Source organism: Pimephales promelas, chromosome 12 (assembly GCF_988280905.1).
Source record: "Pimephales promelas chromosome 12, fPimPro1.hap1.1, whole genome shotgun sequence".
NCBI classification, from domain to species: domain Eukaryota; kingdom Metazoa; phylum Chordata; class Actinopteri; order Cypriniformes; family Leuciscidae; genus Pimephales; species Pimephales promelas.
Genome location: NC_142780.1, coordinates 7,515,978 through 7,543,224, shown reverse-complemented (window position 1 = coordinate 7,543,224; position 27,247 = coordinate 7,515,978). Strand labels below are relative to the sequence as shown.

The window sequence follows — 27,247 nt, the reverse complement described above, 5'->3', positions numbered from 1 at the left end:
GTGAAAGTGAAAGTGCCAGTACCGCGAGCCTAGCCTACGTGTCGGTGAGTTAAAAAAAAAAAAAGTGTTTCTATTGAATCATTATTGGTTTAATCTATTACTAAACTACTAAACTACTATCCTCTTACTAAACTACTATCCCCGCTGATGTTTTTATGCTTGAAATGACAGTCAGTAACCTATGTTTTTAAATAAGCCAACAATGGCTGCATATTACATCTTTCGCTTGACGTGCATTTTGTAAAGATTCAATAAGTAGGCAACATATTTGGTAACCTTTGTGTTGTAATGATAGCCTACAGAAAGAGGTCACTACGCGCCCTCAGTTGGTGGAGACCGTAGGTTTATTAATATATTATTAATTAAGTTATAGGCATATAGGCTACAACGATTTAGTAAAAAATGTCAAATATATTTGTATTCATGGCCATGCATGTCGCATTGAGAGACCAGAAATGATCGCATAGGGTCCGTTATTATAACCAACAGTTTAACTAGGCCTACTTTAAATTGGCTCGTAAATGTAGCCTAGTTTAGATAGTCTTCTGTTCAGAGATGTAACAGTCCTACAAACCAGTAGCGTGAGATATATCCAGCTGCAGACCCGCAGCACCACCAGTTTCAGAACCCCAGTGCCAGAACCGAAAGTGAAAGAGGGGCGGAATTATTATTGCATTATAGTTATTTTTGCAAGAATGTAAGGACAAAATGGGCCTGAGAGTGAGTTCCTTATTTGATATATTGTAAGTTAAATTTATACAAGATTGTTGTGATAAAACATAGTGTTGAATTGGTCATTTGTTGTATACATTTGTATTGTTTCGTTTAAAACAATGCCGAATTTTCTCTCTCTTTTTTAGATTTTGATTTTATTATTTTACACGAAAAAAATGCACGCTGAACATGTTCTTGTGAAATAAACTATATTTTATAAAAAAAAAATGTAAATTAAACAATCAAACCCATCTTACAAATACATATCTTCAAAATCAAAACAATTTAAGATTTTTGTAAACACAATAAATAAATAAATAGACATAAAATAACACAGAGGTCTAATCAGTTTGTGTCGAACCGAATTGTGTATAATTTTGAAAACCTCCAATGCTTGTCTTGTTTTATATCTTTCAAAGCTTTATTATACAGTTAACTCCTTCATAAAAACCAAAAAACAAAGGTCTTACCTTCATAAATCTACACGTATGTATGAACTGCTTAGCTAAAATAATTAAACTGTTATAGGCTACATTAAAATGCCCAAAAGTTAAAGTTTCAAGTATTATTTTTTCACCATCATGATCAGAAAGTAACTCATAATACAATGAAACAGATAACTGAAACTATATACAATTGTATTACACAAAATCAATGTTTTAAAATGCTTATTGTACTGTAATGTAGCATAACATACGTAGAGAATAGGATTTTTCGTGTTCAATAAAAGCTGTTTCATGTGTAAAATACCCTCCAAATTATGTTAGGTGACGTTATTAGGTTTCGAACCTAAGCTCCGCTCCTCACGTACGACCCTGGCGCTGATGTTAGAACGTAAGCTCCACCCCTTACTTCCGGTTCTGGCACTGGGGTTCTGGCGTTGGGGTTCTGAAACAGGTGTGCTGCAGGTCTGCAGCTGGATACTATTGGGTAGCATAGCCAGAAAAGAGACTTTGGTTGTGCATCTGAAAAACTGGGTGTGCCACATTTATTGGCAGATTATTAACCATAACCATGCCCCATAAAATAACCATAAAACTATATTAAAATATAACTATAGATTACACTCAGGATCACCAATAACATAAGTTAAAGGGATAGTTCACTTTAAAATGAAAATTCTGTCATCCTTTACTCACCCTCAAGTTGTTTCAAACCTATGAATCTCTTTCTTCTGCTTAACACAAGGGAAGATATTTTGAAGAATGTCAGCAACCAAAAGTTAACTGGAACCATTGACTTCCATAGAAGGAAAAAAAAATGCCATGGAAGTCAATGGTTCCAGTTAACTGTTAAGAAATTCATACAGGTTTGAAACAAATTGAGGGTGAGTAAAGGATGACAGAATTTTCATTTTAAAGTGAACTATGCCTTTAACATAGTGCCTATGTGTCACAGTGTGTGTTGGAGTGCAGGCAGAGGAAGACAGAAGACAAATGCTCCAATTCAAGTAATTTACTGAAGACTCAAACAGGTACAGGTAAACGAATACGGGCAGGAACCCGTATAGTTTATATATATATATATATATATATATATATATATAAACATCCATTATTAGGTGTGCCAGCTGCCACTGTGGGTGGCACCGGCACACCCGTGGCTATGCTAGTGCTACAAACATATAGGCATAAAGACCATTGTTTAAAGTTAGTTTAAATAATATATTTAACAACTGTATGGGCACAACAGCAAATTAGGCTACTCAAAACCGCCATGGCTATATATATATATATATATATATATATATATATATATATACTTTATATATATACTTTATATATATACTTTATATATATTGTATTTTTTAATGACTGTCTTAAAATTCTAAACAAAAAACAACTGCGTTAAAATGTTGCAAGTGCCAGATCTACAGATGAGGTTTTTGCCAATACCTCTATTTTTACACGTACTTATACCGTTATAGACTACTCATTTATTTTAGAAACTTTACATAATTTATATTTTCACATCCCAATTATTTTTGGTTCCTTGTGGTCAGACGGACTCTTAATGGGACATTTTGAAAAATCACTACAATTTGCATAATGTCACACTTCAGAGGAAGTTGTTCCTAGTGGCCACATTACTGCAGGTGAGCTTTTACCAAGATCTTTATATAGTTTTTTTACATTACAGTTTTAATGAAAAGGTTTTTGTTGTTTTATATGTTGGTTTCAAACAGGAGAATACCAAAATATGAATTTTCAGTCAGAGTTCCATAAACAAAAATGCAGCCAAAAAAAGGTTATGTTTTGGAAAATAACATTTGTTTCTTGACAGGAATCCATTAATTAAAAATGAGTGCTGGAGAGAATGAGGATTGCTCTGTCCCTATGAGCAGCCCAGAAGAAGACCTTCAGTCTAAATGGTGAGGACAATGAGAAAGTTATTGAAAGTAGAAAGAATTTATTGACATTTATTTTAAAGATAGCACAAATTCATACCTCACAAATAAGAGATGAATTAGAGAGACTCATTTTTTTTTTTTGTAGGTGTAAGTGCGAGTGTGAATGTGTGCATGTTAGGGGTGTAACGGTACAATTTGTCCTGAACCGAAAGTTAAGGACACTAGAGATAAGCATTTTGTATATGCACTATATTTACATAACCTGTTACCAATGTCTTGATTATTTAAAGTATGTTTAAATAAATTTGTCATGAAAACTATTTATGACAGTAACTGTAATATTTAAAAAATTTAATATTTAAGAAATTAATTGGAGAAGAAAATGTACGATTTAGTAGTTCTTGCAAAACCTGCCTCTTTTGCAATTCTGAAAATCTAAAAATAAATAGCAACTGAATTTAATATTTGTGCTCTGTTGTTCATTTTAATCTTAAATAATATAGTAATAATGTGTAAGTAAGGGCTCCCTATAATTTACAACATTAGCTAATATATATATTTTTTAATCCCTAAGAAAAATTTAATAATAATCAAATATATTTCAAGACAGAGTTGTGACTTCTAAATCGAGGTGCGTACCGAACCATCATATTTGTGTACTGGTACACCCCTAGTGTACAGTATGTGTGTGTGTTGGTCCTGGGATGGACTGGTCATTCAGATTGTTTCCCTGCCTTTGGGTAACACTTTATAATAACTGCACGCTATTAATCATTAGTTAAGCATGAGTAAACAGTTAATTCATCATTTATAAAACATTAATAGACATTAATAAGCAGTTTATAAATACAGCGGTAAATGCTTATATATACATATATATAATGCGTTTAATAATTGTATTTTCATACTTTGTTAATGATCAATTACTCATTTCTAAATGAAGTATAGCATTATTTACAAACCAGTTATTTAAGAGTTGTCAGTCATTCATAAGATCACTTAGAAAGTGTAAGTAAATGTAGTAAATACAGGTAGTTATAAAGCATTTAGTAGTGGTCAGTTAACTATTTTGTGAGCTCATCTAAAGTGAGGACTATTCATGCCTTGTAAAGGAGATTTAAAGGCTAATCAATCTTCTAAACTGTAAAAAACACAACACATTTAACAGACTTTAAATCTCCTTTATAAATGCTTTACAAGGCATGAATAGTCCTCACTTTAGATGAGCTCACTAACACAGTTAACCGACCACCACTAAATGCTTTATAACTACCCGAATTAACCCTGAATTACAGCATGAATACATGTTAATAATAAATCATTTATTAACACACTAAGTAACCATTACTATATGTCTGAATAATAAGATGTATGAATGTGCATTTAAATAGTTTATTGATAATTTGCTTACACGCTCTAAGTAATCGCATGAACCACTGAAAACTTTTAAATAACTGGTTCATAAAAAATGCAATTCTTCATTTAGAAATGATAAATTGATCATTAATAAAGGATGAAAATACAATTATTAAACAAATTATAGATATGCTTTTAATTCAAAAAGAAAGCATTTATAGCTTTATTTATAAACGGCTTATTAATGTCTATTAATTAATGATTATTAGCATGTAGTTATTATAAAGTGTTACCAATACATAAAGTGCACAAGTTTTATAAACTAAATCATAACATGAATAAACTAAACAAACCTACATAAATACATGTTTAAGAAAAAGGAGTGAGAGATGGAATGATGTAACGAAGGAGAAGATCCATCTAACTCCGAGAAGAACCAACAGCATTTCATTTTCATATTTAATTGAATTGAATACTTGCCTTTGTAGTGGAAACAATTCTTGAAGTTGTGAAAATTGAAGTCGTTGAGGGTTCCGGCAGTGGCAAGTGGAAGTTGTTTAAAAGTTATCTTTTTCCCTGACCACATGTCTAGTTTGGTCTGGAAGGCCTGGGGCTCTGGGGCCTGTTGAGGCCACGCCGAGCACCCAGGAGAAGTGAGGAAGTCAGAAGAGTGGGTGATTGGAGTCGTTGTTGGTTGGAGTCCTTGTTCCAAACTCCTGAGATTGTCCTTGGTTCTTTGTTAGAGAGTCTTCTCTCTCCTCCATGAGGCCGTATCTGGTTGGAAGCAAGGCCTGTTGGCCCCTCAGGGCCCCCATGGAGGGGGAGAGGGTTCCCCAGAATCACCAGAAACAGTGTTTTGCAGCTGGATGAAAACTAAGAGAGGGAGGTCACTGTGGACTGTCTCTAATAAAACCTGAGAAAGATCCAACCCCTAAGGGTTGACAGGACCAATAAGCAAGGTGACATGTCAGAGTGGGAAGATTGCTCTAGTTAATTTACGAGTCCTTGTCCCAAGCCTGGATATACCTTCATTAATGCTCAGATAGATATAACACATCCACACTGCATTCTGCAATTGTGTGTTGTTAATTGAAGATTAATTTAGGTAGGAGGCAGAATACAGGTGAGGTTTACATTGATTGTTAGTTGATAAATACATAATAGTACACAAGACAGTAAACCATTTACACTGTTTCTTTCACAGTTTTATGCATGTTCATTTATACAGTAGATCAGTTGGTCTATGATTAATGCAGAAAAGTCTGTATTAAAGATTTTTTCCTGTCTTCCAATTGTCTCTCTGTTGCGCATGCATAAAATCTCCCTTTCAGCCCTGGTGTCCGTTTCATTGGGGATTTTAGTTGTGGAGTTTCATAAAGCTTTATAATGAATAATTAGCGTGTATCTGATGGGTCCAGACCCTACACAACTGACTAAAAGAAGTTTAAAAATGCTAAAACAATAGAGTAAACAACACAGTCAGTATTGTGTTTGTAAGTGTTTGTTTGTGGTAAGTGGAAGATGTTGCAAGTTAATGTGATTCTTTACACCTGGGGTTCCTCTGTAGGACACCTATTTAAATTTGAGGAGAACTGACTGCATACATACACACACTAACAATCATCCAAACGCAAAGCTGATTGAACACACACTTAGACTTTAACAGTTATGAAGAATGTTGATGCGTGTGAAGAGATAAGATCGTGCAACATTTGAGACACACAAGAGACACTTGCTTTGACATTTTTTTTTTGCAGTACAGCTATACATATAGCTCTATTGCTTTAATATTATACACAGGCAGACACCAGTACATGTGACCCTTAGCTTATACGGGGCAAATTATTTAGGAAAACTTAACTTAAAGCATTTATGTATAATGGATTATAAAGGTAGTCATTATGTGCATTAAAATTCTAACCATAGCTAAAATGCATCATAATGTTTGTTTGCATATTCCTTGTGAAATTAGTTGTTTATCATGTGTTTAAATGCTATATACTTTTGAAAGGTGTAACATTGAATAGATAGTTAAAATATTAGTTAAAATGATTGATGAAACCATAGAATGCATTTTAAGGTGCATTACAACAAGGCATAAATTAATGCATTAAAAATACTTTTATAATGCAATATATATAAAGGCTTTAAAGGAGCAAAACACAAGTATCTGATTTTTGCAGAACTACGCCCCCTCTGGTGACAAGCGAAACTACGTGCGCGCTCACACACACATACACGCACGTTTGCACGAGCTGTTTATAACTAAAGGAGCATCAGCCGCACACTTGTGCGGCACACATCTTTGGTTACAGTCATAATGAGGTAATACAGTTATAAATCTGCAGGTCATTTAAAATATATGAAAGGAAAGGCATTCGAGTACACACTTATGTGTGTGTGAGGTGAAAACGGGTAGTAGAAAACTTCGGTTTTTGTTTCCATCTATCTCCATATTGAACTGTTTTATGTGCTTACTGTATCCACATATTGTATAATTATGGAAACACGTTCATGAACAATATAAGTTATTACTTTGTATAGGACCCGTTGAGCCCTAGAGCAGACCGGAGATCTCTCCGTTTGTTGAAAGCCTTCCCAATGTCGACTCTCGTCTTATTCTGACGACTGGCACTGGACAGACAGAAGTTGTATTTTCTTTGTCTCACGTGGAGTTTGCGTTGGGGTTTGGAATGAACTACAAGCCGGTCTCTTTGGGCTGTTTACACCTGGCCACAATGCGTTTTCTCAGATCGTATCCACAAGTATCTGAGGGGCGCTCCTGTAAAAAATAAAGTGGGTGAAACGTCCGGTGACGCGGCGGAAGTAGCATTCCAATGGTATTGTGTGTGTTAGTTAGCGAAGAGGCTAGCTGTTTTTCGGAGAATTATTTTACTATTTAAAGACGCAAACCTTTATGAGAGATGTCGTTACGGAGCTCAGGGACAACATGTGCTGTTTGCGGTAGTATGTATAACCGGACTAAACTAATTCAGTGGCTTAAACGTGATTGTTTTGAACATAAGCTGAAAACGAAATCACAGTGATCCTGCCAGAGCCCGTCTCTGATCCTGCCAACGACTGTAGTTTCCATCACCTCCCAAAAGACGACGAATCTTCCTGTGTACATTTGTTTAAATTCTTAATATTCTATTAACTCTATCAGCATGTGATTGGCTGTTCGCTACTGATGTTACACCTAAACTCAGGAGTTGACAGAATTCCAAATCTGCCAGTAATGTATTCAAGTAGCACATTCATTTATAATTTTGAATAAACTCCAAAGCACAATGACTCAAGCCTGTTTTATGCTTCTGCGTCGAATCGACGGCGTACCCCCGCAGACCCCTATCCGTCGACGCGAACCCCTCTCCGACCCCTCCGCCGTAGCTCGACGTGCACCTCCAAAAATTTGTAACTACGTGTCGAGGCGACGCAGACAGCAAGGGCTTTGATTGGTCAGATTATACATCAATTCAGGAGTGTAGCTTTTCCGATTTCCCCCTCCCGCTATTAGCGCTATTTTTAACATTTGCACCCTCGTTCTGATAATTATAATACTCTTATAAAGAAAGTAAATAAAGAATTAATCTAAAAATAAACTGTTTTTTTATTTCATTGTTAATATATGTCTATATTCTTTTCTTTCTTTTTTGCTCGCAATAAACTTCAATCAATCAATAAATCAACGTTTGTTTTGAAACACAGTTTGTTGTTTATTTTCAATACAATGTTCACGGTTACATCATTGATAACAGTACTAACCAAGTCTGCCACTGGACACATTATATCCTGCCATAGCACAGTTCCACGTGGAGACTGAAAAAATCATTTAAGTCATTCCGAACAGGTATCGTTATGGCAGCTCGGGTGGAACCTTTATTTTATTGTCTATGGGTGGAACAGGCCCTGGACATCCGTGTTGATTCTGTGGGGATAAAGTTTGTGTCGTCTTGTTATTCAACGTCGATTAGCTCCAGCTGGCAGCTGCTAAAACAACATTCTCTCTCCTTCGCTCGCGGCGCACGGAACCAAAGAGATTCGCGAACCCCCCTAGCGTTCTGGCGGTGAAATGCACCGCGACGCACCACAACCTCACGCAGAAGTATAAAACGGCCACGACGCCGTAGCAGTGACGACGTAGCTACGCCTTGGAGTTGACGCAGAAGCATAATGAGGCCTTAAGTGTGTATTTTTTATTTTAATTGTTTGTCAGCTCGCACAACTGTCTGTCAACATGCCTTGATGAGTATTGATTATTAATAATGTTATTATAATACTCCCAGTCAACTACTGCGGAGGGTAAAGGTACTGTTATTTCACCCTTTTGAATTTCGTTGAGGTTGTGTTCCCACATCGTTAGCTAGTTTGGATCGCTATAACTTGAATGACTGTCAACTGTTGAATGAACGAGTGTCAAGCATGTCAAGTAGTGCTTTGTTTACTTCAAACCGGAAGTCGCGCCCACTTTTGACGCAAGGCCTCATGGGGCGTAGGAAACTTGTGGATAGCTATCTGATTTATCAAAACGATTCCATTACACCTGGTCACATAAATGCGTTTTTGCAAAACGGATATAATCTGATCTTCAATTCCCGCGCTATAAACAGAATTCATGAAGTGCACGTCACCGAATGCAACAGATATGAGCTGCATTTTATTAATCATCGGCTAATTTCAAAATCAGCAAAGACGGCAATAAGAGAGAGCGGCAACAGCCCTGGTAAAGATCAGTTCATTTCTTTACTTTTAATGAAAATGGTAGTGTTAAGAGTCTGCGACTTTCTTTCACTTTGATTTGCGATAGATTGCGGCGTGTTGGCTTGATGAATAGGGGCTCAGCTGCTCATCTGAGGTGATGCGCTTCATCATACAGTATATGACTAAAATAACATGACATAACCTATAGCCTGCTTTCAACAACCAGATGCTTTCAATAAAAGATGCTTTCTGCTTTCAATAACGTTAGCTATCCGATCACAGAAAACGCATGAAGTGACCAGGTGTAGGCTAAACAGCCCCTTTGAATCCATCTTCTACTTTTGTGGAAAGTTGACTAAAGTTGTGTCGCTCGAGTTGTCTTCTCTGATAAGGAGAATGGCGGCGAATACACTACCTGCAAGACATAGGCACATAGCCAGGCGAGCGTGAACGCGTGTGACGTCACGCCCAGTCTCAGATTCGAGCCCGAATCCCTCTTATTTATTTTACAGTACAGGATTATAGAGGCGATCTCAGTGATCAGAGAAGGGCTCATTCAGCCCATCAGGCGATTGTTTAAGCATGTTTGGTATGGGTTAGAAAACGGCTATTTTTAACATGAAATGTTGCGCAATGCACCTTTAAGTAAAGTGTTACCATTATCTGTTTAATGGACATGGAGATACAATTTATTGTTTATTACATTTTATTGAGAAATAGAAAAAAAAAAACTTGGTAGTTTATTTGTGTCAAATATTCAGTATACAGTTTTTAAAACAGTAAAAATCAGACTCGCCAACATCACATCCGTCTCTGAAGAGTGACAGATCAATCCCTCTACCACTGAACTTCAGTGATGATGCACAGAGAAAAACAGAAAGGTTTGATCTAATGTAGCATTTACAGTAAAGGTAACGAAAGAGGAAAAGTATAAACTCTTTCATGTGTAAAGAAAGATAAACATACCATACAGTATATATAGCATAAAAAGAGGAAAAGTATAAACTGTCTTTCAAGTGTAATTAACATTAGTGTGATTAACATACTTGTTTACCTGTTACAAACGTTCTGTGTTTTACTCATAGCACCAAACAGGAGAGATCAGACTCTCCAACATCACATCTGTCTCTGAGGAGTGGCAGATCAATCCCTCTACCACTGAACTTCAGTGATGAAGCACAGAGAAATACAGAAAGGTTTGATCTAATCTAACATTTACAGTAAAGATGAAAGAGGAAAATGATAAACTGTCTTTCAAGTGTAATGATTAACATACTTGTTTACCTGTTACAAATGTTTTGTGTTTTACTCATAGCACCAAACAAGAGAGATCAGATTCACCAACATCACATCTGTCTCTGAGGAGTGGCAGATCAATCCCTCTACCACTGAACTTCAGTGATGAAGCACAGAGAAATACAGAAAGGTTTGATCTAATGGAACATGTACAATAAAGATGAAAGAGGAAAATTATAAACTGTCTTTCACAAGTAAAGATAAACTAATGTTTCCTTGTGACAAACATTCTGTGTTTTACTCATAGAACCAAACAGGAGAGATCAGATTCACCAACATCACATCTGTCTCTGAGGAGTGGCAGATCAATCCCTCTACCACTGAACTTCAGTGATGAAGCACAGAGAAATACAGAAAGGTTTGAACTAATGTAACATTTACAGTAAATATAACATGGAAGTGGAAAAGTATAAACTGTCTTTCAGGTGTAAGGATAAACGTACTTGTTTACCTTTGATAAACGGTCTGTGTTTTACTCGTAGAACCAAACAGGAGGAATCAGACTCATCAGCATCACATCTGTCTCTGAAGAGTGGCAGATCCATCCCTCTACCACTGAACTTCAGCAGAGGACCACATAAAAATATAAAAAGGTCTCATTAAACATTCACAAAGAAGTTAGCATTAGAAAGTTAGAAAACATGCTGAAATAGTTATAATAATGCCTAGATAATCCAAAAAAGACAACAATATATTGTTGAATATTCCTGCAGGAGGTTGTCTGTGGAAGAGACCCAAGACCAGGGGGAGTACAAACCTGGTAAAAGAGTCTGTCAGCAGCAATATGGAGATCCAGTGGTGTTCTGTATGGGACAAGAGCACCAAGGCCACAGCAAATTCTACATTGTGGTTAGTTTCCCATTGAAATACATTTTTGTAAAATATAAAATGAAATCTACCCTACTAAGCCATGTTGTTCAGTTTTTCAACAGACAATTGGCTTTATGCACAGCTTCACTACTTCCTGAATTTCAGCCAGCTCCTTGTTTCCTGTCTGCCATTATTGGACACATTGATTAATTCAGGTGTGCTTGTCCTCAGTAGTCATGGCAACAATAATCAGACACACCTGAATTAATCAATTTTGCCCAATAATGGCAGACAGGAAACAAGGAGCTGGATGAAGTTCAGGAAGTAGTGCAGCTGTGCATAAAGCCCATTTAATTTTAAAACAAATATTTTTATAATTTATGGTTAATAAACATTTTTCTGTTGGATACTCTATTTTACCACAGAAATCGAATGTTCCAGGAAGTCAAACCATACTTCATGATAAGATGGAAAAAATGGAAACAGAATTCTTCAAAACCTTCAAAAGAGAACTATCTGAGGATTACCCAGAATGCTTAGGGAATCAGCCAGAGAAGCTCGGTCCCTCTGATACTGCTAAGAAACTAGTGGAGAGCTTTGGAGGAGAGGCAGCACTGAGGATCACATGTCACTTTGTGGCAAATGGTAGGATTATTATTTAATTGAAGTTTAAATAAAGATTTTTTTTTTCATTTCATCTAAACATCTCTTACTTTTGTCTAGCTAATCCACTTCAAAAAATCATAGATGCCAATAAAGCAATGCTTAAGAACAAATGTCAACATTTATACGAAGGAAATTCATCTCAAGGTCAACAATGCTTTTTGAAGGATATCTACACAGATCTTTACATGACAGATGGTGGAAGTGGAGAGATAAATAATGAACATGAGGTGCTGAGGATTGAGGTGATTTCACAAAACAGAAACGCGCAAGGAAATTTATTAGCATGTAATGACATCTTCAAGACACTGCCAGGACAAAGAAAACAAATCAGAACAGTCTTGACGATGGGCATAGCTGGCATTGGAAAGCATGTGTCAGTGCAAAAGTTCATTCTAGATTGGGCGGATGGAAAATCAAACCAAGATATAAATGTTATCATCCATCTACCATTTCGTGACCTCTTCCAGAAAAAGGAGAACTGTAGTCTTCTACAGCTGATTCAACAATATGCTCCTGAGGTGAAAGAAGAACATCTTTCAAAACTGAAAGTGCTTTTTATTTTAGATGGTTTAGAAGTCTGTCAGTATCCTCTTGATTTCTATAAGAATGACTACTGCTCTGATATAAATAAGAAAGTTCATTTGGATGTGCTGCTTACAAACCTCATCAAGGGTAATTTGCTTCCCTTTGCTCTCATCTGGATAACTACAAGACCTTCAACAGCCAATAGAATCCCTCCTGAGTGTGTCCACCAGGTCACAGAGATTCGTGGGTTCAATGACCATCAAAAGGAAGCATACTTCAGGAAGAAAATCAGTGATCAGAAGCTGGCAAGTGAAATCATAGCACACATGAAATCATGTCAGAGCCTCTACATCATGTGCCACATGCCCATCTTCTGCTGGATTTCTGCCACTGTGCTTGAAAATATGATGAGTGATGGAAACTCTGATGAAATACCCAGAACTCTAACTGAGATGTTCACTCACTTCCTGCTCCTTCAGATCAGTCTCAAGCATAAGAAGTTCAATGGAGCTGATGCCAATAATCCAAAGAAACTCTCTGAAATTGACAAAACATTGATTCTGAAACTGGGAGAATTTGCTTTCCAGCAAATGGAGAAACACAACTTTATTTTCCAAGAAGAGGATCTAAAGAAAGATGGCATTGATGCGAGTAAAGCCTCAGAGTACTCGGTGTTCACAGAGATTTTCAGAGAAGAACTGGGATTGTACAGGGAGAAGGTCTATAGCTTTGTACACGTGAGCTACCAAGAGTATCTGGCAGCGATATATGTTCACTTTGCATGTGTTAATGATGGGAAAAATGTTCTTGAAAAAGACAAAAAGGAAAATCTTTCAAATGTACATCAGAGTGCAGTGGACAAAGCTTTGGAGAGCGAAAATGGACATCTTGACCTTTTCCTTCGCTTCCTTTTGGGTCTTTCTGTTGACTCTAACTGCAATCTCCTGGAAGACCTTGTAACCAAAGACGGTTCATGTAAACCCTGTGTAGATAAAAACTTGACAGTGTATTACATCAAGGAGAAGATCAAACAGGAACAATCACCAGAGAGAATCATCAATCTGTTCCACTGTTTAAATGAGCTGAATGACAACACTCTTGTTAAAGAAATTCAGACTGCCATGGAATCAGGATCACTCTTGGGTAGAGAGCTGGAGCCAGAGCAATGGTCAGCACTGGCTTACGTCTTGCTGAAATCTGGGGAGGTACTAGAGGAGTTTGACATGAAGAAGTTCAACACATCAACAGAAAACCAGATAAGATTGCTGCCAGTGCTCAAAATCTGCAAAATGGCCAGGTCTGTTTTTATTATCCATTTTGTATACAAATAGTTTATAATATGTTGTACACTGCTACACCTCCAGATATTTCAAATATAATTAAAAGGCTTTCCAGCCAAGAACTAAGACTTTAATAACTTAAAGGTGCTCTAAGTGGTGTCACGTTTTTTTAGGCCAAAAGATTTTTTTGTCACATACAGCAAACATCTCCTCACTATCCGCTAGCTGCCTGTCCCCTGAACACACTGTAAAAAATACGGTCTCGGTTGACAGTTTAGGCTCCACAAACAGCAACAAACATAACAAACATTGTTCCAGCCAATAACCGACAAGAAGGGCTTGGTGGGGGGGGGGGGGGGGAGAAGCAAGAAGAGTTTGATATGGCCGACACAGAAGTTTGATATGGCTGACACACGATTGCAAAGAAGAGGGAAAAAGAGAAGGAATGCCCAAAGTCCCGAATTTACATTGTAAAAGCCTTCGAAAGGTGGCAAGAATTCCGCCAGCAGAAGGGCTTCCAATCCGACATTCAGGGAGCTCTGTTTTTGCTGGAACGGTGTGTAAATCCAGTTTGATTTTTCTAAATAGACGCCCATGTTCACCCAACAAATAAAAGGATATAATTAGCTTGAACTATGCAGTCAGCGTTAACTTTGGTCAATACAACATATAGGGCCCTATTTTAACGATCTGAAACGCAAGTGTCAAAGCGCATGGTGCAAGTAACTTTGTGGGCAGGTCCGGGCGCTGTTGCTATTTTCCCGGCGGGATAAATGCCTCTTGCGCCTGGCGCAAATCTAAAAGGGGTTGGTCTGAAGTAGCTTCATTATTCATAGGTGTGGTTTGGGCGTAACGTGAAATAAACCAATCCGAGCGCCATTCAACATACCCTTTAAGAACAGGTGCACATGTTGCATGACGGATTGTTGTTACAACAGCGGGTTTACCAGGCGCACGCCAGAAGCGTTCACAGCTGATGAGACCGACGTTCTTGTCAGGACAGTGAAAGACAGAGAGGTGACGTTGTATGGGGATGGGAGAAACCCTCGCACATCAGTGTCGGTTAAACATTATAGCCTATACGTACCTGTATGTTTCTTGCCACTATTGGGCAAACAGGTCTGATCCTTCAGTACTACAATTAGCCTTAAAAAATGGGTAATTCGGTTTTTTCATCTTCATGTAAACATGTGTTATGTGTTAATATTTTTCCTTGTTATAATGTATGATTGGCAAAAAAAAAAACGGCATCTGTGTTGATAAGAGAATCAGTGTATGTGCGTGGAGTACCCGCTATATGGGCAAGCATGCGCGCTTAAAATAGCATTAAGAACAACGCGCAACGCGCCACTGACTTAAGACCAGGTTTTTTCTGGTCATTGGCGCAATTGTGTTCTGGAAGTGTAAAATAGCACCAGGGAATGTTTGCGCCGAAACACGCCTCCTTTTTGTGCCGATCCGTCCAGGGAGCGCAAGTTCATTCCCTAGTTTACCGACGTGCGACTGTGGAAGGGAAAATCCTGCTTTGCGCGCGTGCAAAATAGGAATGAGACATGCGTTTGTGTATAAAGTCATTTGCACCGGGTGCAAGATAGGGCCCAATGGTTTCTATCAGCTAACGAATCAAAATAGACGCTCATATTCACATAACAAACACAAGGATATAATTAGCTTGAACTATGCAGTCAGCGCTAACTTTGGTGAATACAACATATAGGTTTCTAGCAGCTAGCGATCGCTGTATTGTAAATGATAATTCACACTCACAGTAAGGCGACAGTTTGTGGGAATGATTGTTTTCACTCACTGTGGGAACGCGAAGCTAACGTTATCTTGCTATTATTGCGTCCTTGTATTGGAGCTAAAGTTATAACCTCAGTTGGCAAAACGTTTTATCTTGTGTCTAAACGTCAACAAGAAATGACATCACCCAACATCACTTAGAGCACCTTTAACCTTATCTTGTTAGAATGTTTTTGTTGCATTGTCACATTTAAATGCACACAGTAGCAATCTGAACATTTGTTTGAAAAAAAATGCACTCTTGTTTACAGACTAGATTGTTGTAATCTCTCCTCTGAGTCCTGTGGAAGAATCGCCTCAGCTTTACAGTCAGTCAACTCACCCTTGAGAGAGCTGGATCTGAGCAACAATAAACTATGCAAGTCTCCAGCAAACGTCCTTCTTTCTGGACTAGCAAGTCCACTTTGTCAGTTACAAAAATTGAAGTAAGTAGTCTTAAGTCAGTGGTTCTCAAAGTGGGGTCCACGGATCCCTAGTGGTCCGTGAACTAGAGCCAGGGCGTCCGCGAAATAATATATTACAGCCTACCATTTTTTCCAGACTACAAGTTGTGTTTTCTTTATCATCTGAAAACATGATATTTATTCCAAAATGACTTATATAATGCATTTAACGAACATCGAATAATGAAAAGTAGACACTTAAAGGTTTCTATAGATAGAGCATCTGTATTTCTTACGTCTGTGCGTCAAGTAGACCATTCGCTGTGTTTTGGTTGATTTTGCGGAATGTACGCCAGAAAGGAGACAGAGACGGTATGAACCCACATCCTGTTGTTTTCTTTATTTTTAAAAGGTATGACATTATACATTTAAATATGGTAACGTTCAAGACCAATGAACAGGGAAAACCAACAAACAAAAGGACTACAAAGGACTACAGAATGGCACAAGGAACAGGAAACATTTTTGTTGTCTAGGGGCAAGTCCAGGGGTAAACACAGGCAGCATGTAACAGTTGACATGTACAGTAGGTGCTTAAGTCAACAGAATGTGTAAAAGGGACCATTAAAATAAAATGTTACCCATTTTTTTTAGATTGAGACAGTTACATAGCAAATCGGCATGCAGGGCACAATGTTTCCACAATAAGGTTTTGAAAAAGTGACCTAAACATTGAGAAATTTGGTAACACTTTAAAATAATGGTCCGTAGTTAACAAGTAGCTATGCAGGAAGTAATAGGTAGTACTGCATTAACACCGAACTTAATACTATTAACTAATATGGAAGCAATATTAACTAAGCATTAAGTAATAGGTAATTTAGTACAAAGGTAGTTCCTTGGTAGGTATTTGATTGTTACTAAAGAATATATTCTCATTGAGAACTACTTGTGAACTAAGAAATAATAACCAATTAATTACTAATCACAAAAGTAACATGTCTAAAAAGTGAACAATTGTGGGGGTTTTATACTCTTAACATGGTCATAACATTTCAGAAGCATGTGCCTCAGATGGGTTCTTTGTGGAAACCAGTTTATGAAGTTTATATATCCTCCCAAATACATTAGCTAGGTTGAGATTGTGACCACTACTCTTATGGACGCATGTTCTCTGTTTATTTAAAACTTAAACATAAAATAATCCTAATAAAGACAGTTTTTAAAAATAAATCTTAAATAATTGGGAAGTGATGCTGACACTCTCATGATTGGATTAGTTCACTATTATGAGCTCTATTGAATGTCAGTCACATATATATCAGACTCCAAAGACCTATAACTTTATGTTACAGTAGCTGTCTGAGGAGGACATCTCTTTAGGACATGAATACAAACATTGATGTTCACTTGTCAAAAACAATTTGTATCTTTAATGAAGAAATTGGCTGCATTTATGTTACGATAAGCGCAAAACCATATCTTCCAGATTACAGTGTTTGTTAGAATATTAGTGCCTCACAGAACCTGTACAGTATGTGTCAAATATAAAATTAAATTATTTGTATCATTTGTGAAAAACATGTTAACTCCTCAATAACTACTTAAGCGTTACCTTGTCATCCCGCAGGAACTACTAGTGATGTGGCCCATTATTTTAAAGTGAAAAACATGTTAACTCCTAACTAACTACAAGCGTTACCTTGTGTAAACATTGCGGGATGACAAGGTAACGCTTGTAGTTAGTTAGGAGTTAACATGTTATCCCGCAGGAACTACTAATGATGTGGCCCATTATTTTAAAGTGAAAAACATGTTAACTCCTAACTAACTACAAGCGTTACCGTGTCATCCAAGGTAACGCTTGTAGTTAGTTAGGAGTTAACATGTTTTTCACTTTAAAATAATGGGCCACATCACTAGTAGTTCCTGCGGGATGACAAGGTAACGCTTAAGTAGTTATTGAGGAGTTAACATGTTTTTCACAAATGATACAAGTTATTTAATTTTATATTTGACACATACTGTACAGGTTCTGTGAGGTACTAATATTCTAACAAACACTGTAATCTGGAAGATGTGGTTTTGCGCTTATCGTAACATAAATGCAGCCAATTTCTTCATTAAAGATGCTAATTGTTTTTGACAAGTGAACATCAATGTTTATATTCATGTCCTAAAGAGAAGTCCTCCTCAGACAGCTACTGTAACATAAAGTTATAGGTCTTTGCAGTCTGAGATATATGTGACATTCAATAGAGCTCATAATAGTGAACTAATCCAATCATGGGTGTCAGCATCACTTCCTAATTATTTAAGTATTATTTTATGTTTAAGTTTTAAATAAACAGAGAACAAATGCCACCATCCTGGCAAAGGTAGTGGTCACAATCTCAACCTAGCTAATGTATTTGGGAGGATATATAAACTTCATAAACTGGTTTCCACAAAGAACCCATCTGAGGCACATGCTTCTGAAATGTTATGACCATGTTAAGAGTATAAAACCCCCACAATTGTTCACTTTTTAGACATGTTACTTTTGTGATTAGTAATTAATTGGTTATTATTTCTTAGTTCACAAGTAGTTCTCAATGAGGATATATTCTTTAGTAACAATCAAATACCTACCAAGGAACTACCTTTGTACTAAATTACCTATTACTTAATGCTTAGTTAATATTGCTTCCATATTAGTTAATAGTTTTAAGTTCGGTGTTAATGCAGTACTACCTATTACTTCCTGCATAGCTACTTGTTAACTACGGACCATTATTTTAAAGTGTTACCAGAAATTTGTCAATAGCAATTGGAAAATAAAACTCAGTTATTAGACAAAAATATTGACTCCTCATAGTGTTGATACAATTACTTAAAGTAGAATACAGTGAATAAATGTGAGTTGATGTTTACTGTTAATTCAGTAGTTGTGGTGTCTCTTGTTTCTTCATCTCAGACTGGCTGGCTGTGATTTTCCATCAGTATTGTGTACAAATCTAGCCTCAGCACTCAAATCAACAAATTCACCCCTGAGAGAACTGAATCTAAGCTACAATACTATACCTAAAAATGGAGTAAAACAACTCTGTGCTGGACTTGTTAGTCAAAATTGTAAACTTCAGAAACTCAAGTAAGTATTGCCTTTGTGAGAGTGTTTACATTTATCATAAGCTAATTTGGTAGAATATGTAATTGACCTCTTTCTACAGGTTAAAGCGTTGTGGTCTCACAAAGGCAAGCTGTGAACTTCTAGCATTAGTTCTGAAATCATCTTACTCAGACCTAAAGGAGCTGGAGCTGAAAAACAATGATCTGGGGGATTCAGGGGTAAATCAGCTCTCAACGGGACTACAGGATCCACAGTGTACCTTAGAGAAACTGGGGTAAGCCCAACTATGATGACATAATATTGTGTTAAAATTAATATTATAATTTATAACCAAAGGTCACCACTATTATTAGTGGTCCTCCTTGCAAGCATCACTATTATTTATGGTTTATCGTTTGGGTGAGGGAACTGAAATAAAACAATTAAACTTTAAACTTTATGCTGTGAACATGATTGATACATCCTGACAACCACTTACAACACCCTAGCATCATGACAGGGATTTTTGCACAGGCAAATACCAATACAGTATCTTCATGAAAATGTATTTAAACTATTGTTAATTCTTCGGCAAAGTGTATAAAATAATAATAATAATATATATATATATATATATATATATATATATATATATATATATATATATATATATATAATATTATTATTATTACTATTATTATTATTATTATTATTATTATTTTAAATGAGATGCTCTATAAACACTTTTTGCAACATTACCTGCAGTCTGTCGGGGTGTATGATCACAGAGGAGGGCTGCAGTTCCCTGGCCTCAGCTCTTGACACAAATGGTGGTCATCTTAGAGAACTGGATCTGAGCTACAACCACCCTGGAGCCTTAGGGGTGAAACTGCTCTCTGATAAAAAAGATGATCCAACCTGTAAACTGGAGAAACTAAAGTATGTACTTATTTTGCTATTATCTAATACTCTACATGTTGGAATCTTGATTAATCATGGCATGACACTATGATCATAATACATGATCATAAGATTCTACAATACCACAAGCCTCTGTATTTCAAATGCTGCTCTTTTAACAGTTGATTATATTTTAAATCTCAGTGTTTGTATATTCCCCCAGTGTTGAGAAAGGAGGAGAGTGTCGAATGAAACCAGGTCTGAGAAAATGTAGGTATCTTATGCAAAGACACAAATTGAACTGTTAATTATGTTTTGAAAGATGTTAAACTATGTAGTTCAGACTTTGTACACTGACGCATGTATCATTCCTATTTTGCACCCGCACAAAGTGGGCTTTTCCCTCCACAGACGCACGGCAGTAAACTAGGAGATGAACTTGCGCTGACCCGTCCAGGGTGTTTCGGCGCAAACATTCCCTAGTATTTTGCAGTTGCAGAAAACAATTGCGCCACTGACCAGAAAAAACCTAGGCTAAAGTCACTGGCGCGTTGTTCATAATGCTATTTTAAGCGCGCATGCTTGGCCAACGTGCATATACTTTGATTCTCTCATCAACACAGATGCAGCAGTTTTTATTTTTGCAAATCATACATTATAACAAGGAAAAATATTAACACATGAGGGAAATCATTGTGGTGTCCATGAAGATGTAAAAAATGTAGGCCTAAATCTAGCTTACACATTTACCCAAATTGTTCAGGCTAATTGTAGTAATAATGGCTCAGACCTGTTTGCCCAATAATGGCAAGAAGACACATGTGTATATGGACATCTGACAAATTAGTTTGTCTGTCAAGAACAATGAAAAAAAATCTCCCATCCACATACAAGGTTACTTCTCTGTCTTTCACTGCCCTGACAAGAAGTCGGCCTCCTGGGTTGTGAACCATCCTGCCGCGCACCTGGTAAATTCGCCATAATAATAACAATCCGTCATCCAACATGTGCGTCTGCTCTTGTTGGATGACGCTCTGTTTGGTTTATTTCATGTTACGCCCAAACCACACCTATGAATAATGAAGCTACTTCAGACCAACCCCTTTTAAACTTGCGCCGGGCGCAAGAGTCGTTTATCCCGCCGGTAAAATAGCAACAGCGCCCAAGACCCACCCACAAAGTTACTTGCGCTTCGCTTAATCTCTCTCTCTCTCTCGCTCTCTCTCTCTCTCTCTGTGGGCATGTTTACACCTGGTCACTTCATGCGTTTTTGCTGATCAGATTTATCGGTGAGCTGGATTTTATTGATTATCAGCTAATTTCAAAATCAAAGACCGCAATAGTAGAGAGCATGGCAACAGCACTTGTAAGACCATTTAGTTTCTTTACTTTTAGAGGGGTCTTGAACTGGCTTTTATTTATTTATTTTTTTATATTGTTGTCTAAGGTCAGCTTATGTTTTTACACTTGGTTTTACAGGCACTGCACAATATTTTGTAACGGCGTGTTTATTGCTCGGTAGCTCGATCCAGTTTATCATCATGGGGTAGGCCTATGTTATTTATATTATTTGCGTGTAATGCGCGAATCGGTGGCCGTGGCTAAACCGGCCTTGTTGAAGTAGGCGTTGATCTTCTTCTGCGTAGGTGGTGTTTTATCCTCTTTGACGTCATAGTTCCCCACTTTAAAAAACGAGTCGTTTGCTGAGCCTGGTGTCAATAAAAGCTTTTATTGGACTTAAAAGGACGTTTTCAGTTTTGAAACTTACATGATATTCTTATAATATGATGACCTCTTAGATGTCAAAAGCGACTTTCAGTTGTTTTTTTTTTTTTTTTTTTTTGCGGTAGTTTACATGTTGGCTTAATGCAGTTACTCGCAGTGTAAAACATCCAATAATGCAGAATATGCAATTTTACAAATTTAATTGATGAGTTGTTATAATATATAACATTACAAAATATACACCTAAATTCAGCATATTGGCTAAATTGCAGGCTCCAAGTACCATTGATGCACCAAAAAATAATCAACAATTAATTTACAGAATTAAATTAGAACAGAATATACCTTTCTAATAAATAAAAATACAAAACGTCATAATGAAGTCACAAGATGCAGGAGTAATGTGTACAAAATGCCTAAAGTAGGAGAACATTATATTCAAACCACAAGTCTTTTTAGCTAAACATGTTCACAGTATCCAAAAATCCAATTAGAGCCAGATGAAATGTTTTGAAATCACTACCCTTCCTTGATCAAGAAAAAAAAAACGTCTGTCATGCTGTGTCCGTTTGAGTCTTTTCAAAATGTCTGTGCGGATAAAAAACATTCTAAACATAGACAGTAAAAGAAATGGACAGAGCGATCTCATTGGAACTCCATTGAGACGATTGAAGCCCATTTTTGGCGTTTTTTTATCAATTCCGTCCCTGACGCGCAGACTCAAACAGAGCTTGACTACGTTGATGTGACGTGAGTGACCCGTCTGTCTTCTAGTGCTGTGGCATGATAAATCTCAATCATTCCCTTCCGAAACATGCAGAGGCGGAGAGTGTGAATAGGAGTTGTCCATGAGCTAGGAGAAGGAGACAATTTTGCAAGGTATTCTGATGAATTATTTTGTCATTTTTCCTCCACGTTTCCCCGATTGTGCGCAAGCTTCTTCTCATGTCCATACGGTAATCTCTCTACTGTGCTCTCTTATCTGTATTACCCCCTTGATTCTAAAACGCGCTTTTCCTAAGACAGTTATATTAAAAGATCAAATTCTTCAAACGCCTCAGAGAGTCGCGTGGGTATGACGCAATCGTTAGCCTACTTTCACTAAAACTGCTTCTACGTGGCCATAACATAAGCTACAAGCTAATGGAGCATTTTATACATTATCGTGTTTCTTTAGAAATAAAAGACAAATGGGGTCTTCAAACGCCTCAGATATAAACTTATTCGCTGTCAAAGTGACGCCAAAATGAATGGGAGTCAATGGGAATGCTAACGCAAGTGAAGTTCTGCTACAAGATGGCAGCTCCCGTGAGGCTTCAACTTCCGGTCGCTGTATTACCCCCTTGATTCTAAAACGCGCTTTTCCTAAGACAGTTATATTAAAAGATCAAATTCTGTAGACACCTTATTTGCAAAGCATATAGCTTACAGAAAAGAAGATTACCCCTATATAAACACAACGCGTTTAATCACACATCAAGCATTTTCCTCCTATTGAAAACCATTATTATGAAAGAAAATGGTTTACGTGACTTTCTATAGGAGGAATGCGTTCATATTCTGGGTTCATCTGCTTAACATTTTTAAAAGCTTTTTTCACGTTAAGGGTTTTAGACTTGATGTCTAGACTTAATGTTGGCCAGAGGAAAGTGTGATCATGGTTTTCCTGATGACAAATCCAGCCTTGGAGAATATCCTTTCTGATGCTGTGCCAAAATGCTCCTATGTCAGTCAAGGATCGAAAGTGAAACTTAAATCTGTCACAGGGTTGTTTGGATTTATTCATGCACGTTAAAAATATTTATTAAAATCTTCTTTCTTTTGAACATTTTTATTTACAGCATTATCAAAATAGGCTGTAAATTAAAGTAACACCAGGTAGTTTTTGCTCTCGGGGTCCCCCTACAGTTAGGAAACAGTATTGTCCTCTACTACTCTCGTAAACTCTGTCATCCTACATGTACGCGCATTTGTTGACAACCATGATAGCCCTGAACACTTTAGGAGGAGGTCACATGCAGGTGTTCTGCTTGCGTCGCGTGTGAAATATCTTCATCCCAGGTACGGTGGCATATATTTCAGCATGTCATGTGAATATAATTTCATGGGTTTTATTTTTTTTTTCTAACGACAAATGATCGCGATGCTCATGTTTCCAAGCCAGCGTCATTATAGTAGCCTAGTCTATTGGTTACCGTTTTACTGAATCTATATGATACTTCAATGCAATGTTTGAGTGCTAGATAATGACCATATATTATAATATCAAGCTACCATAAATGAATCTGCAAATTTTACAAATCGATTTGCATTACAGCTTGAGGCAAGAAAAATAAACAAATATCACAGACATGTTAATAGGTATCCTAAAATATGATTTTGTACATCTTATATATTTCCTTGCAAGAATGTAGCCGCTACCAAAACTTGTACACGCCGTTTAGAAGTTAAAACACCAGTTAACTTTATTTTGAAGATAAACAGAAGATAAGATAGCTTCCGTAACATAGTAAGGCAGACAAAAAAACGAAGAGAAGGTATGCAAGCAATATAATTTACTTAATAGTACAAAAGCATGATAGCCAAGTACTCATCGATTCAACCCCTTCTCCTCCTTCAGCTCACGCCAGAAAACGTTGGCCCAAAGTTGATCCTCATTCTGTCTTTAACACGATCACTTTCTCTTTTTCTCTTTTTGCTATCGTCCGATAAAACCTTTGCTTTCTTGTTTTTCTGTGCTGTTTCGGCCATGACTATAACATTTGGCTCGCACGTCCGATTTTAAAGAAGTGGGGTGGTGGTGGAAGTGACGTATATGCCATCAAGCAGTCGAATTTGTAGTTCTCTTTGTTCGCCGGGTTACTACCCGAAACCCGACGTTTAAAAGTACAATTAAAAACGCTACAGACCCCGTCAGGCTATGGCAGACGTGTCATTCAACCTATTTTAAGTCGATGTATCATCACAAGAGACTTGGAAATATATTATGAAGGTTGAAAAGTTCCCTGGTGTTACTTTAATTGACAAAAAAAAAAAAAAAACAACAACAAAAAATGGTAGTTCTATGTGAAATCAGACATTGAGCACCCTCCAAATGACAACAAATCCCCTGTTTTCTGCAGATGCATGTCAGCTCACAGTGGATCCAAACACAGTACATCCACTTTTGAAACTCTCCAAAGAAAACCAGAGAATATCGGAAACTACAGAGGAGCAGAAATATCCTGAGCATCCTGAAAGATTCAAATTGTACCCCATAGCCTTATGCACAGAGGCTCTGAATGGTCGCTGTTATTTTGAGGTGGAGTGTGATGGTGGAGTTGGTGTGGGTGTGGCTTATAAGACCTCAGATAGAAAAGAGAGTCTAATGGGAGTTAAAAACACTTTCCCTTCTCTCCTCTGTCTGAATGGCAAATCAAAACTCTTGCAGAATAATGAGATTACTTGTGCATTCCCAATGGTTACTCGGTCCAAAAGAGTTGGAGTTTATGTGGACTTGGAACTTGGAAGTCTGTCATATTTCAGTATTTGTAATTACACACCCAGGCACCTACACACACACCACACTAAATTCAATGGTCCCTTATATACAGGGTTTACTCTTCTGCCTGAATCCTCAGTGACACTGTATAATCTGACATAAATCGTAAGAGTGAGCAGATATGTTTTTTTTCTTCTTCACAAACTCCAATGGTAGATGTTAAATAATGAATCACTCTGTAAATTTTAACCTTTACCTAAGTTCGATGACAATATTTCAACATTGGGTCAGACTAGGCCTATATATTATGTGTCTTTACTATGTACTTGCATACACACTGGTTAGATATGTACTGATTGTGTTGATGTTGTATTATATAACATGTCATGTACACAATACGTGCATTGTATAAAATTATTCATTTTAATGGTAGTACAGTAGTTAGATGACAAAGTTGTTTCTTTTAGCTTTTTATAACTTTATATAAAAATATATAAAAAATGTAATCTCTAGTCTAATCCTATCCTAGCACATTGTATAATACCATGCTTTAAAGCTGCATTGCATATGTTTTTTGGTTAAAAAATGAATTAAATGAAAAAATTTGGCATTTGGTAGCCTTGTCCCGGCTTGCTTCACTATGGTAAGCCTACAATATTGATTTTAGGTCATGTCTGTGTGGACAGAAGGGGGTCTGGGTTTTTAGTTTTTTGCTGGATTAAATAATGTTTGATGACACTGATGTGAATAAAATTACTTTAATATTTTAAACGTTTTGTAATGTTTAATTTGTTTGTTATGAGACCCAAAAGGCATTTTCTCCTATAGAGTGACTGCATAAAGTACACCAAAACACAACATAAAGTCACAAAAGACACATTTTATTCACTAGCTGTAATCCAAATCCAGATCCAAAATCAGCCATTTATCCAGCGATCTTCATCTCCATTCTCAGCAGTGACCAGGGGCCTCATGTATAAACGTTGCGTACGCACAAAATGGGCATAGAAATATGCATACGGATTTTTCCATGCACATATCGTAATTTATAAAAAAAAAAAAAAAAAACTTGGTGTAAATATGTGCTCACCGTAAGGATGCTCTTGACCATGCGTACGCACACTTTTAGAAGAGTATGTGTTTTGGCGACACCGATGGTGAGCTGGAGTCAAATGTCTTTTTGCTCACTATTAGACAGAGAATCTAAAGAAAATTATACATCTATAGAAATATAATTTAAATATAATTTCACAAACCTATCATCACTTGAAGCAAACACGCCAGACCGCGTTGGGCCGTTTAGTGAAACTGGCGCACATATAGCCTATAATCGGCAGATGAAGTAAAACCGTGAATCTTCATTATGAGACCAAATCATAAATAGATTGCATGTTCTCAGTACCAGTTTAAATAAATAAAAGAATGATTTAAACTTTGTTTTACTTCTGATATAAACATTTAGATTAAATATGCCATTCTCATTAATGGAATTAAACACTTAAACTACATGAAATCATTACTGAGAAGTTACAAAAAATATATATTCAATAAATAGAAATAGAACTATCTGTTGTGGATGCAATGCTTTTGAACACTTTTCTTCTGGCATGCTGTGTTTTAATGTTTTAACTACAGATAATTGCTAATCATGATAATAGCAGATTGTCTGAGAAAATTGTTTCATGCAAATAATGCACAACCATGTCTATCTGTTTCCATTAAAATATAAATCTATTAAAAATACTATTTGGCCAGTGGAAAAGATTGAGAAAAACTTTCTCTGAAATGTTTATTTGATTTATTCATTCAAAAACAAGGCAAGGATATAGGCTACTAAAAAAGTTTTGTTTGTAATAATGTAACGGCACATCCGCATTTCATATTTTCCCAACGTCTTGTTAAACTTGGTATCACGTGGATGCATAATCATATGCAAATGATATGTAGATGAGGATATGCATATTTAAACTATAGGCATTGTAATCTCCATATAAGGTTATTTCGGGGAGTTACAACTCTGTAAGCCCCCAACAATAGGCTATCTTAAAAATAATCAACAAAGGCTATAGTACAGTAGCCTATGTTACACTGAGATTTCATGTCGGAGCTGGATTTGAGCGCTTGGGCCGTGAGCGACTGAGTGAGCTCATTGGCATAGAGCAGAATATT

At 36.8% G+C, this 27,247-nt stretch overlaps 1 protein-coding gene across 5 annotated transcripts; it reads left to right on the top strand.

The window, feature by feature from the left end:
• Positions 1–25,849, top strand: LOC120472098 (NACHT, LRR and PYD domains-containing protein 3). 5 transcript variants are annotated; one of them, XM_089117451.1, is made up of 17 exons: positions 1–44; positions 2,113–2,188; positions 2,717–2,809; positions 2,998–3,085; positions 10,207–10,317; positions 10,437–10,547; positions 10,665–10,775; positions 10,900–11,010; positions 11,131–11,266; positions 11,653–11,872; positions 11,951–13,715; positions 15,753–15,926; positions 18,841–19,014; positions 19,094–19,267; positions 19,738–19,911; positions 20,096–20,142; positions 24,720–25,849. In XM_089117451.1, the coding sequence occupies exons 4-17, from the start codon at positions 3,015–3,017 to the stop codon at positions 25,238–25,240; spliced, it is 3,900 nt and encodes a 1,299-aa protein (XP_088973577.1). In that variant the 5' UTR covers positions 1–44; positions 2,113–2,188; positions 2,717–2,809; positions 2,998–3,014; the 3' UTR covers positions 25,241–25,849. The 5 variants fall into 5 exon arrangements, with proteins under 5 accessions (XP_088973577.1, XP_088973576.1, XP_088973578.1 ...); XM_089117450.1 differs by lacking the exon at positions 2,717–2,809; XM_089117452.1 differs by lacking the exon at positions 2,717–2,809 and having other exon boundaries at positions 2,113–2,194.
• Positions 25,850–27,247: the final 1,398 nt, after the last annotated feature.

Bases quoted from the DNA above. Each gene is read 5' to 3' on its own strand.
- LOC120472098 (XM_089117450.1), top strand. From the start codon at position 3,015: ATGAGTGCTGGAGAGAATGAGGATTGCTCTGTCCCTATGAGCAGCCCA. The intron at 3,086-10,206 runs GTGAGGACAATG...TTTTACTCATAG, and splicing joins GAAGACCTTCAGTCTAAATG to CACCAAACAGGAGAGATCAG. The intron at 15,927-18,840 runs GTAAGTAGTCTT...TCTTCATCTCAG, and splicing joins TGTCAGTTACAAAAATTGAA to ACTGGCTGGCTGTGATTTTC.